Genomic DNA, 14,891 nt, shown 5'->3' with positions numbered 1-14,891 from the left:
CCGCTATCGCACACATTCGTTTTTTTTTTGCTTCTACTGAAAGCAGAAATTTGAATACCACTATCGCTGTAAGGTTTTAAATAAATATCTAAATCGCAGCTGAATTCAATTTGTAATAATTCATTACTTATTTATCTCAATACGAATTGAATATTAGACACTTAAAATATTAGTTTCGGTTTTGTACTTTAACTATTTAGGTTACTGTCGCGATACGCGGAACTTTGTATCTTCATGTTACTTCGGTGTTTTGAGAGCATTAAGAACAGGTGCCGAACAAAAACGCTGCACCTGCAGCATTGTCAAGAAATAATTATTGCTTTGGCGTTGGTAAACATTGTCGATGCTCTACCCAGGCAGGTCCAGAGCAAATCAGTTGCCATGTAAATTTTGTTAAAGTCAAATAAACCACCAGCCACCAACACCGCAGTAAAGACCACACATGACTACATTCCGAATCAATGGTAACTTCACTTAATATAGCTTGTTTGACAGTTCAAAAGTGCTTGTAAAAACCTACTTGAATAAATTATATTTTGATTTTGCATCTGTGGTATAAAAGTGACATTTTGTAAATCACTTCTGAGGAGAGTCGATCTCAAGAAGCGACTTATCCCATCTCGTTGCATCAACTCGTGTTGGGGGATACGAAAGTTGCTGTGTTTAATTTAACTTGTTTTGGTTTCGTCACAATAGTTTCTCTCCCTTTGATTACGATGAACATGAACACAAATTAAGTTTCAATGGTGATGGCCTGATGAACTATCTCAGGATATAAAATATTACATATATCAACTACCTGTCCGTTCAACTTCTTAGGGTTATATTTTATACATACAAATTAATTTCATTGCAGAAAATCGGAAGCCCCGTTTCATGTCGCGAAGTTCCCAAAAATCCTTTCTTAGAGAGCGTTTACGTCGTGGAATGAGTAGAGATGATAAATTTCATATCAATCGGACATATTGCTTCGGAGATCTCTTGATTTATTATATTATGTACAATGTAAATATACGAATATGTTTACAATACTTTCTTAAATAATATATTATACAAAAATGGAAAGTTGAAAGCTTCTTTATATTAAATATATTCGTGAACAGATTAATTTACAAAACGTAAAGAAGTAAATAAATGCAAATTATTAAGTCCTTGACGATTTTATTTCAATTGTGAAAGATCTTATTTAAAGGTTATTTGTTAGGTATTAACTCCATAGGGTGCGTTATTATTTGCAATTATCCAATATATTCAGGCAACACAAAATATATTTCATAAGTCATAAGTATATAAGTCATTATAATAGATTTTTTAGTTTTACATGTATTATATAATCATTCGAAACGGGGAATCGACAAAAATAAGCTTAAATAATAATTAAAAACGAGTTTTGCATACATCATAATAAATAAATACTATAAAAAATGTGAAACTTTCTATCTTGAAATAATTAAAATAACATCATAAAATCGAAGAAGCAAAAACAGGATAAACGGGCGTATTAGCCAAATGAAGCGTCCGATCAACAAAAAAGAAAAGAAACAAAGAATAGGTCTCGGAAAAACTCCAGCAGCAGAGCCGTGTAGCGCTGGTTAGCGACTTCACAAAAAATTACATTCCGTCGCATCGCGAACTTCGGGCAAAAAGTAAACTACGAAAACTACTAATTAAAAAACTCATTATACTACTACTACTAGCCACGCTTCTAACGTTTTGCTTTCGATACGAAGTATTGGTCGAACACAGTAGCTCATTAAATAATCTCCTCGATTATCTAATTACGAATTAGAGTCTAATTATTTGTGATCGCGTGTGAAGCCGTTGAAAGGCCAGAACAATGAAATGACAGCAATTAGTTGCTCATTAAGAAAAAATAACAATGTTCCAAGCAATTTTCATTGATTCGAACGCAAAGGAAATAAATAATAATCTCCATTATACACATACTACAATTATCACCGCATGTCATTCTTGCATTTTCTAGCCAGGTAGCATAAGAGTTGACCGACACTTCGGTATATTAATGACACAAACATATTCTAGGGCTTCGGTCTGGGCACATCCCATGCAATAAGTATGCATTTCTGATGCGGAAAGCGACATCCCCGAACTGCACAACTTGTTACGTACCTGATGATCTATTGCACGTATTGATGGAATGTGCAGAACGAATCAGTGAGAACTAAACTTAATTTAGATTTAAAGTTTGAAGAACAATGCAATGTGATTCTGGTAGATCCAATATCAAAGAAGCCCTTTTATTTAGAATAAAAAAAACATTTCAGTATATGATATTGATCACATTTTATAGCAATAGGGAAAAAACATTTACTAAAAAAAAGTGGCACATCGCGCTACCAATCTATATGACCTCTGAAATTTGGTCTGCCAGTTTTTTGTCTGTGTTATCGAAAATTTGCAGCTCTTTAAATATGTTAAAATTTAGGCGTGCACTATAATTTGCTCGTATCTGCCTTTTACAGGAACGTTCACATTATAATACTAACGATGACGCAGATTCGATGTTTCAAGAATGCTTTTTAAAACCATCCTCAGGCTAAATTCAGTACCTTTTTATTTTCAAAAATTTGAAGCGCTAACTTAAAAACGCAATTATGTAGAGTTTAAAAACTAACCGGACTAAGTAATCGTTGGTATTGATCTGATCATAGCCGTATATGTGTGTATGAGGTAGTTCAATCGTTGCAATGAAGTAAACATAATCGAATAAAATATTTCATGAAAATTAACAGCGAAATCCTTTATTAATTATAATATGTACGTGTACATTCGTTAATTGTAAACTAAATATTTGACAGTTTACATATCGCGAGCGCCATGTTCGCTCTTTGCAATGTTGATTTTTGTCGTGAACCAAAGGATATATACACAAAACAGGCCGGGCTTACACACGAGTCGTCGTTAAAACGATGCCTGCAGTTCAAAGTTAATGGTTCTCTAGTTATTAAAACCGACTTTGATAACGATACCGCGGAGATATTTTTAAAGAAGTATAAGAGAGAGAAATAAGAGAAGATATATTCGTTTGAGTCAAAGCAATCCCTTAATAATATTAGTACAACCCATGTAAATATGTAGCTCCTTAAAAGAAAATTAATATTCTTTCATGATTTTATTTAACAGTTCTTATAGAAAAAAGCATCATTTTAGTTATGTTTAGGTAAAAGTATATTGTGTATTATTCCTTTATTTGCAGATTTCGATCTGCAATATTAACATATAATTATGTCTTACAGAAAATGCAATTAATAACACTGTCTCTCTAAATCTCAAGAATAATTGTTTAAGTATCTGCGTTAGAATTGTGTGTGTGTGTGTGAGTGAGTGTGTGTGTGTGTGTATGTGAGTGTGTGTTAGAGAGAGGGAGAGAATGTGCAGTTGTACGCGTGAAACAAAGCTTCCTTTGTAAGTTATGATGGGATTAGATAGTTATTTAACAAATCGCAGTTATTCAACATCCTCATTGTCAAGGTATTTTAAAAATGTATGCTAAATTATATACTAGATATAATAATAGTTAGGGGAAAATATCTTATTCCGTACTATAAATTATATTGTGGTGACATTGCTGACTGGCAAATATTGCTATTGGGCGTGGGATTTGGGTGAACTGAACATATCTGTCTCTATGTGAAAGAACCAAGACAACACGCAAATAATTAAAACCTCAAACTTATCTTGGTAGTAAGCCTCTGTAAGTCCGTCTGGGTAGGTACAATACACTCATCACATATTCTACCGCTAAACAACACTAGTCAATATTGTTATGTTCCGGTTTGAAGGGTGAGTGAGCCAGTGTAATTACAGGCTCAAGACATAACATCTTAGTTCCCAAGGTTGGTGGCACATTGGCGTTGTAAGGAATGGTTAATATTTTTTACAGCGTCATTATCTATGGGCGGTGGTGACCACTTACCATATAGCCCACATTCTCTACACTTAACTATGCCGAAAAAAAAAATATTTATAGCCGCACAATCATCTCCGTAAAGAAAATATGTTTATTTATTCAGGATATCCAACAGTAGTAAGAATAATTATTTTACATAAAACACATAAAAATTAGGTAAATTGCATGTTCATTGTAGGATATTAAGTCATCATAAATTATTATTAATAAAGAATATATAATTTATTGTAGCAGTATTTCAAGATAGCAGATTTAACTTAAGCTAGTCAGCTTACCTTGGCTGACCCAATATCCTTCGAAGATTAAATCAGTGTCGTCAGCGTAAGAAAGAATATGTCTGCTTAGAATGTTAACATAACACAATATTTTAGTACTACCAAGTATGTACCAATTTGTTATTAATATATATGAAAAAATATTTTGGTCCTAAAACACTACCTAAGTGCCGAGATGGCCCAGTGGTTAGAACGCGTGCATCTTAACCGATGATTTCGGGTTCAATCCCAGGCAGGCACCACTGAATTTTCATGTGCGTAATTTGTGTTTATAATTCATCTCGTGCTAATGCTAAATGTAAATAACATGTCATATTATTTTGAGTACTTTTTGTCTCTAGTTATTTAATTTTTATAAAATTTTGAAACTGTTTACTGTTATTTGTTTCATTTGTGTAATGAAATCTTGGTATGATTATTTTATATCATCACCGCTCATTATTTTAGACTGGAGTTTTAACTGTAGTGGTCGACTCTGTCGTGTTTTCTTTCTTTTTGGGCTGAAGAAGAGCAGCTTTAGGCTGAGATTTGGGCGTCGCTGTAACCGATATCCTACAAACTCTATTCGAATCAGTTCTTACAACAACCACCACAAAAGCTTTTGAATATTTTACTTCAATATTATTGTTTTTAATATAACACGTTTCGTGATTCGTATCGAACTTTGATTGTTTTTTGTATCTGATAAATTAATCATCATTCCTAGCACAAAGACACACTCGCACACTCGCTTGTTATATCTAACCCGCCATGTAATACCCTTTAATTGGGCCGTTATGAGTATTAGGCTTTGCACAATGCTTTATGCGATGAAATAATGATACGATTCAATTTAATTGCAATAAAATAAAAACTTGAACGTTCCGAGAGTTGTCAATTTAAGTGTTTTTAAAAATTAATATTGCCTGAACTCGGAAGCTTAAAAACATCTTAAATACTAATGGTTGTTCCTAAGCCACGCAAATAGTTTTTAATTTATAAAAGTACTTTTAAAACGAAAATATACGAAAATATACCAAATACTTATCTATTTTATTTATACAGAAAGCAGATACTTTGTGGAGTACAATAATAACATCAATTACATAAATTAGTATAAAATCGTAAACACAATCATTAATAAAGTCGCAATGCAATTGTGTCGTATGCAGTAAGTAAGTCACTTAAATATACAGTAGGTATATAATTTACATTATAGTTTAGATCATAATAACTTTATAGAATCAAATTGGATGGTAAAAAATATGTAGAAAAATCGCATTGAACGGCTTCCGGGGCTTCAGTTTGACTGTTCATTTTGACTATCGTTTCCCAACTGTTGTCTATTTGTACTTATGAGCTGGGAGAGTTCGGAAGCCTGTCTGAGTACACTTAGGTTACTCTACCGCCAAACAACGATATAATATATTGAAGTGTTTCAGTAAGACGAATAAGGAGCTAGTGCATTGTTTTCACAAGTTATATAACAACTTAGTCGTCTTAATATTTTACATCTCATGATGCTCTTAGCTTTCAATAAATAATTTTGCTATCTACAAAATTAGGTACATTCGCCTGCAGTTAAACGTACAAGTGAAGTAAATTTACTTTATGAGTTTTGTCAAGTTTTATTTATACTTAGTCATAATACATACTTCAAAAATAATAAATACAAATATATATTGTTCAAAGAATATATATAACACAACAACTTTAAATAAACTCAAAAAAATGTTGAAATAATTCAAACACATCTTGTTATATAAGAGAGAATTGGAAATGAAAGATTTATAAGTCATAATTTAAAAATAAACGTTTCTCAAAACAAACTTTTACTTGAACAATAAACGAATACAATTCAGTGATTATTTATAGAACAAATGTCAATCGGCTGATGTTAGTTTAAAATATGTCGCAAGACTACAGACTCAAATATGAACATTACGAGTAACGTCAAATGCAAGCTAGTTAAGCGGGCGAAGCAAAATATTAAATAAATGCTTTATTTATATACTAATGATAAAATGTTTAACAGAAATGAAATTGTTAAATAACTGCTTTACCCAAAGATAATCGCGTCCACAATTACTTATGATAACAAAATAATAATTTAATCGCATCAGAACGAAGGTTGATCGTTTTATATTTTCCTAAATTAAAATCTGCCACTTATTATATTATCTAGGTGTTATTACTAAATTTAAATCAGTCTGAGATTAGGTACGAAGTTGGGTGTCAACCTTGTATTGTACTTGCCATATACGAAATGATGTCACTTAACGTAACGATACATATCATCTCTGTTTCATAGCCTAAGGTGAGAATACCTTTAGTTTTGCATTGTTTTTTGTATTGTGTTTAGCAATGGTAAGGTACGTACGTGGTATGCGACGTTAACGATGGTCAGCCTGTCGTCGGGTGTGAAAGGATACGAGGCCTGCTCGTCGAACTCCATGATGTCCATGCGGCGGTACGTGATATTATCCTCGTCCATTTCTTCTATCACTCGTAGTTGGCGTGAACTGGGAAATAAAACAATTCTATCTACCAAAAAATCCAGCGAGGTATTATATTGAAACTGTTATTATTACTATTCAAGATACTTGTTAAATCGGTATTTTTTTCTAAATGCTTGACACAAGTTATTCACAAAACAAATCGCTTTTGCTTTGTGTCAGCAATGATTCGGCGAAACTTGTGGAACATTTATCTGCTTTTCTATTAAAACATAATACTCAACTCACGTGTAGACATAGGGACCGATTTCCTTGACAACGGGCACGCCGCCCTGCAGAACTTGATCAGGATTCGTTATGTTAAAGACGCGCACGTTAAAAGTGAGCGCAAACGGCACCTCTTCGAACCGGTCCATTTGTTCAGTTTCGTTAATGAGTTGTACTTCCTAAAATATCACAAATACGATATGAAGTGCTCGTTGAAAATATCTCAATAAACGAGGAAATGAAATCTTGGAAGTACTCAATATATACATAGGTAATTAATTATTTATTGCCCACAATGCGTACTTAGACGGTAAGCTCATAATAATGAGATCATTACGGAGCGTCGGCCAGCACGAGAGAGCCTTAATCTAAAGAGGCCAATTGTGGTACTTTAATGTACATTTTACATTTAAATTATTTTAATATAAAATTATATTATACTTTGTATGTATGATATCTGTAACGTAACCAACTTGTTTAATAAGTCTCCTAATTGACTACCTAACAATTTTATTAATATATATTAATATCGTAATTTTCTTAACACTCTCCTAAAAATATATTTTTTTTGTATATAATATTAAAATTTTATAAATTTCATTTTCAGTACATTTTTAATATGTCTATTCATGAGAATCAGAAGCTTCTAAGTCTAATCTAGCCTAAAGTCTAAAACTTACTCTATGTTGAATGTCAAGCAGGCAGCTTACTAAAAAGAACTCGATATGTAAAAACGATATAATGAATTAGAACGGCATATTAAAATGGCTACATAGTTGCCTGTGACACGTATTTTTAAGTGCGGGGTTGATATGGAAAGGTAGATCTATGTCTGATTGTGATGATTAATAGAGGTATGGCAGGAAAACACATGATGACCCAAGATCGCTTGGGACAAGGGCAGGGACAAATGACAGTATTTTTAAAAGGCTTAAATTTTTTTTCCGGAGTAGTTTAGCTATGTATGGGCAAATGCATAATATGTCGTGAGGGTGGTTTGTAGAGTGGGGCTTTTCACAAAGAGCATACGAAAACGGAATTATATTGATCTTTGATTGAGTCTTTTTAGTTTATTAGCGTGTGCACATGTAGTCCAAGTAAGGTATTTCTAATCATGATGTAATTATGTTTTTGTATTATAATTTTATGTTAACTATTAGAGCTTTGCATGTCTTCGTTAGTATATATTTAACTATAAAATTATGTATTAGCATCTGCGAATAATAGATCTGGTTTTTGACCGGTCATTATTTAATTCCAGAAACAAGAGCTAACGCTTCCTTGAGCTATTGGAGCTTTTAGGAAAAGAAAATGTTTTGATTGATGGTAATACCTATTATTTAAGTGTCATATTGTCATTGTTAATTTTTATTTTTTTATCTCATTTTCATCTCATGTACCACATAGTTTGATCTTAGGTTAATATTAAATCAAGTAAAATGTCAGACATGAAGTGTTTTTTTTATATTAACAATAAATATATTTCAATATTAGGTATTGTCTATATTAGCTATAAGCGATTAAAATGCTTCTGGTGCCAAATTAAGAAGAGCGCTAGTGTGCAAAAGGTTACTAAACTATTAGTGAGTTCATGGTTTGGTTAGGTTAGGTTAGTTATCGTTTTATTCCCAAGGTGCGCTACCTTGGGAATAAAACGATATCCTCCTGCCTATTTCTTTTCGACATTGAATATAAATAATCAATATACACTAATATATATGTATGTAAATCATAACATATGTAAATAATCATGAATTGTCAAAAATAAAATACCGTAGAATTTCTTTCGGCGGTTCTTCTCGGGTCGGGTATTTTGTTTTTTTCGGACCGGCGGTAGTGTATGACGAAGAATAAGTAAGTGTAATGCTTCTATGTTGAATTAAAGAATGTCATTTATTTATTTACTTTAATATGATGAAATATCTATGGTGCGCCAATATTTATTTCGTTTATGGTATAATGTCATATTTTGCACATTAATTTAAAATATTTATTAGAAATTAATAATTTATGTTAAAAAGCGAACTTAACGCTACATTTGTTACCAGACAACCTAAGGACGTAGTCAATTCGCGTCTCTTCAAAAGAGAAATAATTGTCAACTTTTAGTTCATTAACTTGTGAGATAAATGTTTCTTTATATACCTATGTATATAGGTCTTTTATAGTATTAGTACTCTTGTATTCCTTCCCTAACATGTTCGACGTATTACTTTAAGTTCTTATATTATATCAGCCGATTCTTCTCGGTAAAATCTACTTTCCGCACCTGAGATAGCTTTACATTTAGGTCTATACTATAACATAACGATTCAAAAGCTTTTAAATCTATGCTGTGAACTATGAGCCTACTTTAATCAGTAATAATTTGATTTTAAGATTCTTATAATATTTTATTTTACCAACGTTAATGATTAAATATTTTTAAATCAACTATGTCTGGTATATTCATGTATAATTAAACGGTCTTTTACCGTAGGGCTCATTCAAAACCTTAAGTTCGTTCTGATGCTCTTGAATTTATAGCAATCGTAATGATAGGATCCGAAGGCGGATTGTCTTAGCTCGCAGAGTTTCGAAAGCTGAAGTGGGAACGAGCACGTCAGGTCGATCGAGGGAGTGATAACCAGGGGAAAGAAATCTTGGAAAAGAGAGCTCAAGATGCCCCTCATTCAGAAAGTTGAGGACCACCGAAAATATACGCAGACTGTCCAGCAGAGGTTTCATAGATGAAAAACTTTTTCACATCTCCATGTCTTAATTTTCCCTAAATCTTAATAATTGTACGAGTGTTTAAAATAAAAAAACAATAAAATTGCTATTGCATTTTCTTATTTATTTTAATTTATTGTCTAAATTTACGCAAAAACTTCTCAAATAGCCGCTCAAGTGTAGAACCGTCTCTAGTCTTTAATAGCGACAAGTGGAAAATTGACAGTGTCGGCAGAATAAATTGTACACAGTACAAATTTAAGTGATTGATATTGTGTGATAAATGGTGGTGGGTCTTATGAACTGTGTCAATGATATGTTTACACAAAAACGACTTATTACAATAAATACATTACGTATTACAACAATAGAAACCTAGTAATCAGGATCTACTTGGTGGTAGGGCTTTGTGCAAACCGTCTGGGTTCCCACCCACTGGGAACCCACGGTTCCCACTCATCAGATATTCTACCGCCAAACAACATTACTCAGTGTTGTTGTGTTGCGGTTTTTAGGGCGAGTGAGCCAGTGTAACTACAGGCACAAGGGACGTAACATCCTAGCTTCCAAGATTGATGGTGCATGGACGATGTGAGTGATCGCTAATATTTCTTACGCCACCAATGTCTGTGTGCGACGGTGACCACTTACCATCTGGTGGCTTAATTCCCCATCCACCAATCTATATAATAAAAATAAATACTGTCTGCTTTACTTGGAGCTTATCTTTATGTGTTATTACCACGTGAATAGGTTAGGAGTGTTAGGAATATGTTTTAATAGTTAAAATTTTGTAATTGTCTATGGGATCATCTTAATGTCTTTGATTAGTATCTATGTACATTATTTACTTCGTATGTGAATGGTGTAGGATAGCCTTACGGTGGGTACTTAATTAAAACGTATATAGTGTCAAGATATAAAAAGACTGAATCCTTTTATATTGTAAAGCCTAAAATATTTAATTAATTTTAGTTAAAATATTTGATTTAATATTAATATTTATTAGTTATTTAATATAAATATTAATATTTATGGTATCCAAATATTGTAACTAACATTAATTAAATATTTGGATACCATAAATATAACGACTTAGCATTATAATTACAGGAAATACATTGATTTTGAGATCTATAGTGATAATAAAACGGAAATATCTTCAAACGCCGGCTATGATATGTCGTTAAAAAGGTTCTCGTGATCAATTTGGGTAGTTAATTATGCTATCCGTCCATACTTACGCTTCTAATTATGTCGTCGACTATGTTAGGCACCAGTCCGAAGCCCAGATAACAGCTCACTCCCACCAGCACGAGTCCCACCACCGTGGTGATAACACCACCGATCAAGTTGCACATTTTCGTTTTTCCTACGTGCTAACTTTATTTACACCAAAGCCTTTTCACCAACTGACACCGATAAGATTTTGCATTATAATTATGATAACTTGAACTAGTATTCGATAAATATTGTAAATTAGGGTACTGTGTATTTTTTTAATTATTAGATACCGATATTGCTACTTTTTAACGCAAATTGATAACAGTCGGGTGTATCTATAACTCAATAACAAACAGCACTGATATAGTTGTTGATGAATAGCTTCGTTCATACTTATACATCGTGCTAGCGATGGAAGGGCTCCGTATAGCCCTGTCTTAGTGGAACGTTGTATCCACATAGAGCGAGTGGCAATAGTACAATACCAAGATGAAATTGAGGATTAGCGTATGTCTAAAAACCAGACGAAAAAAATTGTATATATTTTTAATTTATTCTCAAGGTCTAACTTAAATACGGAACCACAAGGAATTGTCCTATTTTAGTAAAATTAACTCGGATTATTGTAATCAATTCCAACGTTCATTAATTATTTGCTAACGACGATAACAGACTAACATTGATTACATCTTATCTCTTGCATAAGAAAAATATGTATTTTTTTTTTTTTTTTCAATTCGAATCAGATTAGATCATACATTTATTTTTCTTTTATGTTACACTTGCAGTTACTAACAGTTAAAATTATTATATTTTAGGATTTTATTCCATAAAATTAGTTTCGACTCAAAGATTTGTAAGATTGACTTTATGCATATCGAAATAAGCCAATTTTCTTGTATTAAAGTATTTAATAAAAATACTTTTTTAAATATTCTTGTGTATAAGAGCGGCGTTAAAGGAGCCACGAAACACTTGGCTCTTTAAACTTCTGGTTGGAGACACCAAGTATCGAATTATAATTATAATTAATACAATTGAATACAATAAATATTTTGAGGTTTTTTATAGCCGGTTGATCGACTCTAAGCTACAAGCAAACTATTGAAACATAAATTATACTTTAGTAATTAAAAGTCGAGGTGTTTGCATGTTATCTTACCGAAAGATGGGAGAGTCTTTAAGCAGCGTCGTGGAATAAGATCGAACTTTTCCTTAAGGGAGGGGTTTATGTCCTGGGATTTACGGTCATTTAGGCGCTAAATGTTTCGTAATAATAATGATGCAGATATTCAATAAATAATCATTATAATATACTAGTGCATTAACATATTTTATTACAAACTTGGAAATAATGTTAAATTATTGATTTACTAATTAAAATAAATCTTTAATTATAAATACTGACTAAGTACTGGATGGACAAGTTACTAAAAATTAAGAATATACTAACAGAGGTCCCAGAGCGGGTACAGGTTGAAAATAAAGTGTATTTCTTATCTTGTTTGTGATTGGGTGTTATTATGCAATTGATTCATAAACTGATTTCAGCCAATTAAGCTGCAATTTTGACACTTGGCCCTGATTATAAATAATTAGAATTGTCGGTCTTTCTATAGCATCAAGTATATAATTGAGTATGTAAATATAAGTACGTAGATTACAAACGAGCGAGCGACTACTGTAGTGGTCAAGTAGAGTCTAATATGTTGTATGACCTCTGACATCTCACCTTGGCAATAAGTAACATTAACATTACATCCTCTAGAGAAATGAGTTATTAAAAAATAGCGCGCCCGCCCCGACTTTCTGTTACATACTTCCGTTTATTTTCGCGAAATCATTCCGGCAGATTGCAGGAAAGCGAAAGGATAGATGTTACAAAATGTTATATATTATTAAAAGATAAAGAATGTATAATAGCATAAAATAACATAAAAAGTAGGACACCAAATGTATTACTTTCTGCTTGGTCGATTGCAGCTGTTTTTAACGAATCGATCATATATTTGCAAGTGTGTGTGGTTAGGTACCACCAACTCATCAGAAATTATTTCGCTGAACAGCAATACGGTAAGTATAGTATTGATCCTGTGCTCCCTCGCCCTTCTAAGCGGAACGTTACACTGGTAACTCCAGACACAAGGACATAACATCTTAGTTCCAAAGGTTGGCGGTGCACTGGCGATATAGACTGGCAGCGCGAAAGAAATATTTTCTTCAGTGTTAATATCGAAAGGCGGCATTGGCTACTTAACATGAGGCGGCACATTTTTCCGTCCGTCGACGTGTATTACACGTGACTGTAAATATAGCCTACCGTCTAACTCAGGCTACGACTGCGAATTTCTTGAAACTTGAGTTTTTGAGAGTTCGAACTGATAACTTTACAGTCAATAAATATTCTCGAATGACTATTCCAATAATACTTCCCAACCCTTATTTACATAAGGCTTTTTTCAAATTATGATCAAGAGATATTTTTATGCTAAATTAAGATTTTTCTCACTGGAAATAACTAAGTTTTCTGATATTTATGGATAACTGTATATCAAAAGCTTTTGCGCTCATTCCGGTTACGATCGTGTCAAGCCAAATACATATACAGGTGTGCGGTCTGTCAATATATTACACAGAGGGTAACGGTAACGGTGTCGAGGTGGTCACGAGGTGATGCCAAATATCATGAGGTTTCTCTGACCTAAAAATGTGTCCGATTTCAAAAAAAACATTACATTCAAGCTGTATTTAATTCCCTCGACGGGAGCCTGGTTCCTTTTTACCAATGTAGGTACACGATCTTTAAATGCCAGAATATTATATTCGATATTTGAGTTGTGTATAATAATTAGCGTAATCATTAAACGAATTACATGAAACACGCATCAAAATAGCGTAATACCGCAAGTCGATCTTTAACATTTCACGAGTGAGGCACGAAGTGACTACATACAGAACAGTGTTGGTGCTCAATGTTGACAATACATACACTCAAGAAATAGTTCGAGTGAGCAATATCTTGTTATATCGTATTTAATGAGCACTTTCGTATATAATTACATAAGTCTCTACTTATATCAAGTTTACGTCAGAAAAAACAATTTTGCTAATTAAATATCTGATTGAAAATGGTATTATCAGATATTGTCGTTATCGACGCGGTCGAGTCGAATGGCATATAGGCAAGAACGTGTTTTATTAGAAAAATAAGATAAAACTTGAACTAGATTGCAGTTGTAATTTTCGTATGTTGAAGTATGACGTATGTTTGTCAATTGCATTTTGTACTTTGTTTCTTAATATACTTGCATAAATTGCAACATACCCTTATAATTAGAATTAGAAGATAAGTACTTCAGATACGTGTATCAATGCAGGTTAATAAATTACAATGCTCGGTAGCGAGGCGTGCTGGTCAGAAATGCGCTCCTTCTGCGAAAACGTTATGTCGCAGAAGGAGGCAGCGGAACGGGAGCGGGAGGTGGACGCTGCTGCAGACCCGATCCGCCGAAGAAGACCGGGGAGGAGGAAACAACGCTACGCGCACCTTCTCCCCCCGCCTCAATAGGCGCCACAGGAGCTAGGAGGGTTCTCAGTACCCCGGGAATCCCCCCTAGGAATTGGAGGCCCGCATAGGTGGGCCGACCGTCAGGGCGTCACGGTAGTATGCGAAAGCGATCCCGTGGCGCCTACCGATGAGACGGAGAGGGTACCGCTGGTTTTTTAGTGGGTATTCCGGTGTGCCGCTAACATCTTGGGCACCGGCGAGTCCCACATACCCCCCCACTTCCACGTGGGGGAAACGCGTAACGCGTTTTTCCAGCGAAAAAAAAAAAAAAGGTTAATAAATTACAAAACATATTGTAACGGAGTTTGTAATTAATCTGAAAATTTTTGATTTAACTCTGATAAGGTTTGCCGTCTTACATTTTAGACAATTTGGATACGAAATATTTTGTCTTGACTCAGGCTCGAATCCCATCACATGGCTCGAAGTATAATTAAACAAAACGGGTGCTATTAAAATAATGACAATACAGGTACAGT

At 33.5% G+C, this 14,891-nt stretch overlaps 1 protein-coding gene across 1 annotated transcript in view; it reads right to left on the bottom strand.

Moving 5' to 3' along the window:
- The window catches only part of LOC125075985 (sensory neuron membrane protein 2-like), an 85,843-nt gene extending 74,862 nt beyond the window's left edge, over positions 1 to 10,981 (bottom strand). Inside the window, exons 1-3 of the mRNA XM_047687897.1 lie at positions 10,865 to 10,981; positions 6,930 to 7,087; positions 6,566 to 6,707 (exon numbers count right to left, since the gene is read on the bottom strand). Coding sequence (XP_047543853.1) covers positions 6,566 to 6,707; positions 6,930 to 7,087; positions 10,865 to 10,981 — 417 coding nt within the window. The remainder of the gene's footprint in view (positions 1 to 6,565; positions 6,708 to 6,929; positions 7,088 to 10,864) is intronic.
- Between the last annotated feature and the right edge of the window lie 3,910 nt (positions 10,982 to 14,891).

This window comes from Vanessa atalanta, chromosome Z, assembly GCF_905147765.1.
Source record: "Vanessa atalanta chromosome Z, ilVanAtal1.2, whole genome shotgun sequence".
In the NCBI taxonomy this organism is placed as follows: domain Eukaryota; kingdom Metazoa; phylum Arthropoda; class Insecta; order Lepidoptera; family Nymphalidae; genus Vanessa; species Vanessa atalanta.
The sequence above is the reverse complement of the archived record's forward strand: the minus strand, read 5'-3'. Positions and strand labels throughout refer to the sequence as shown.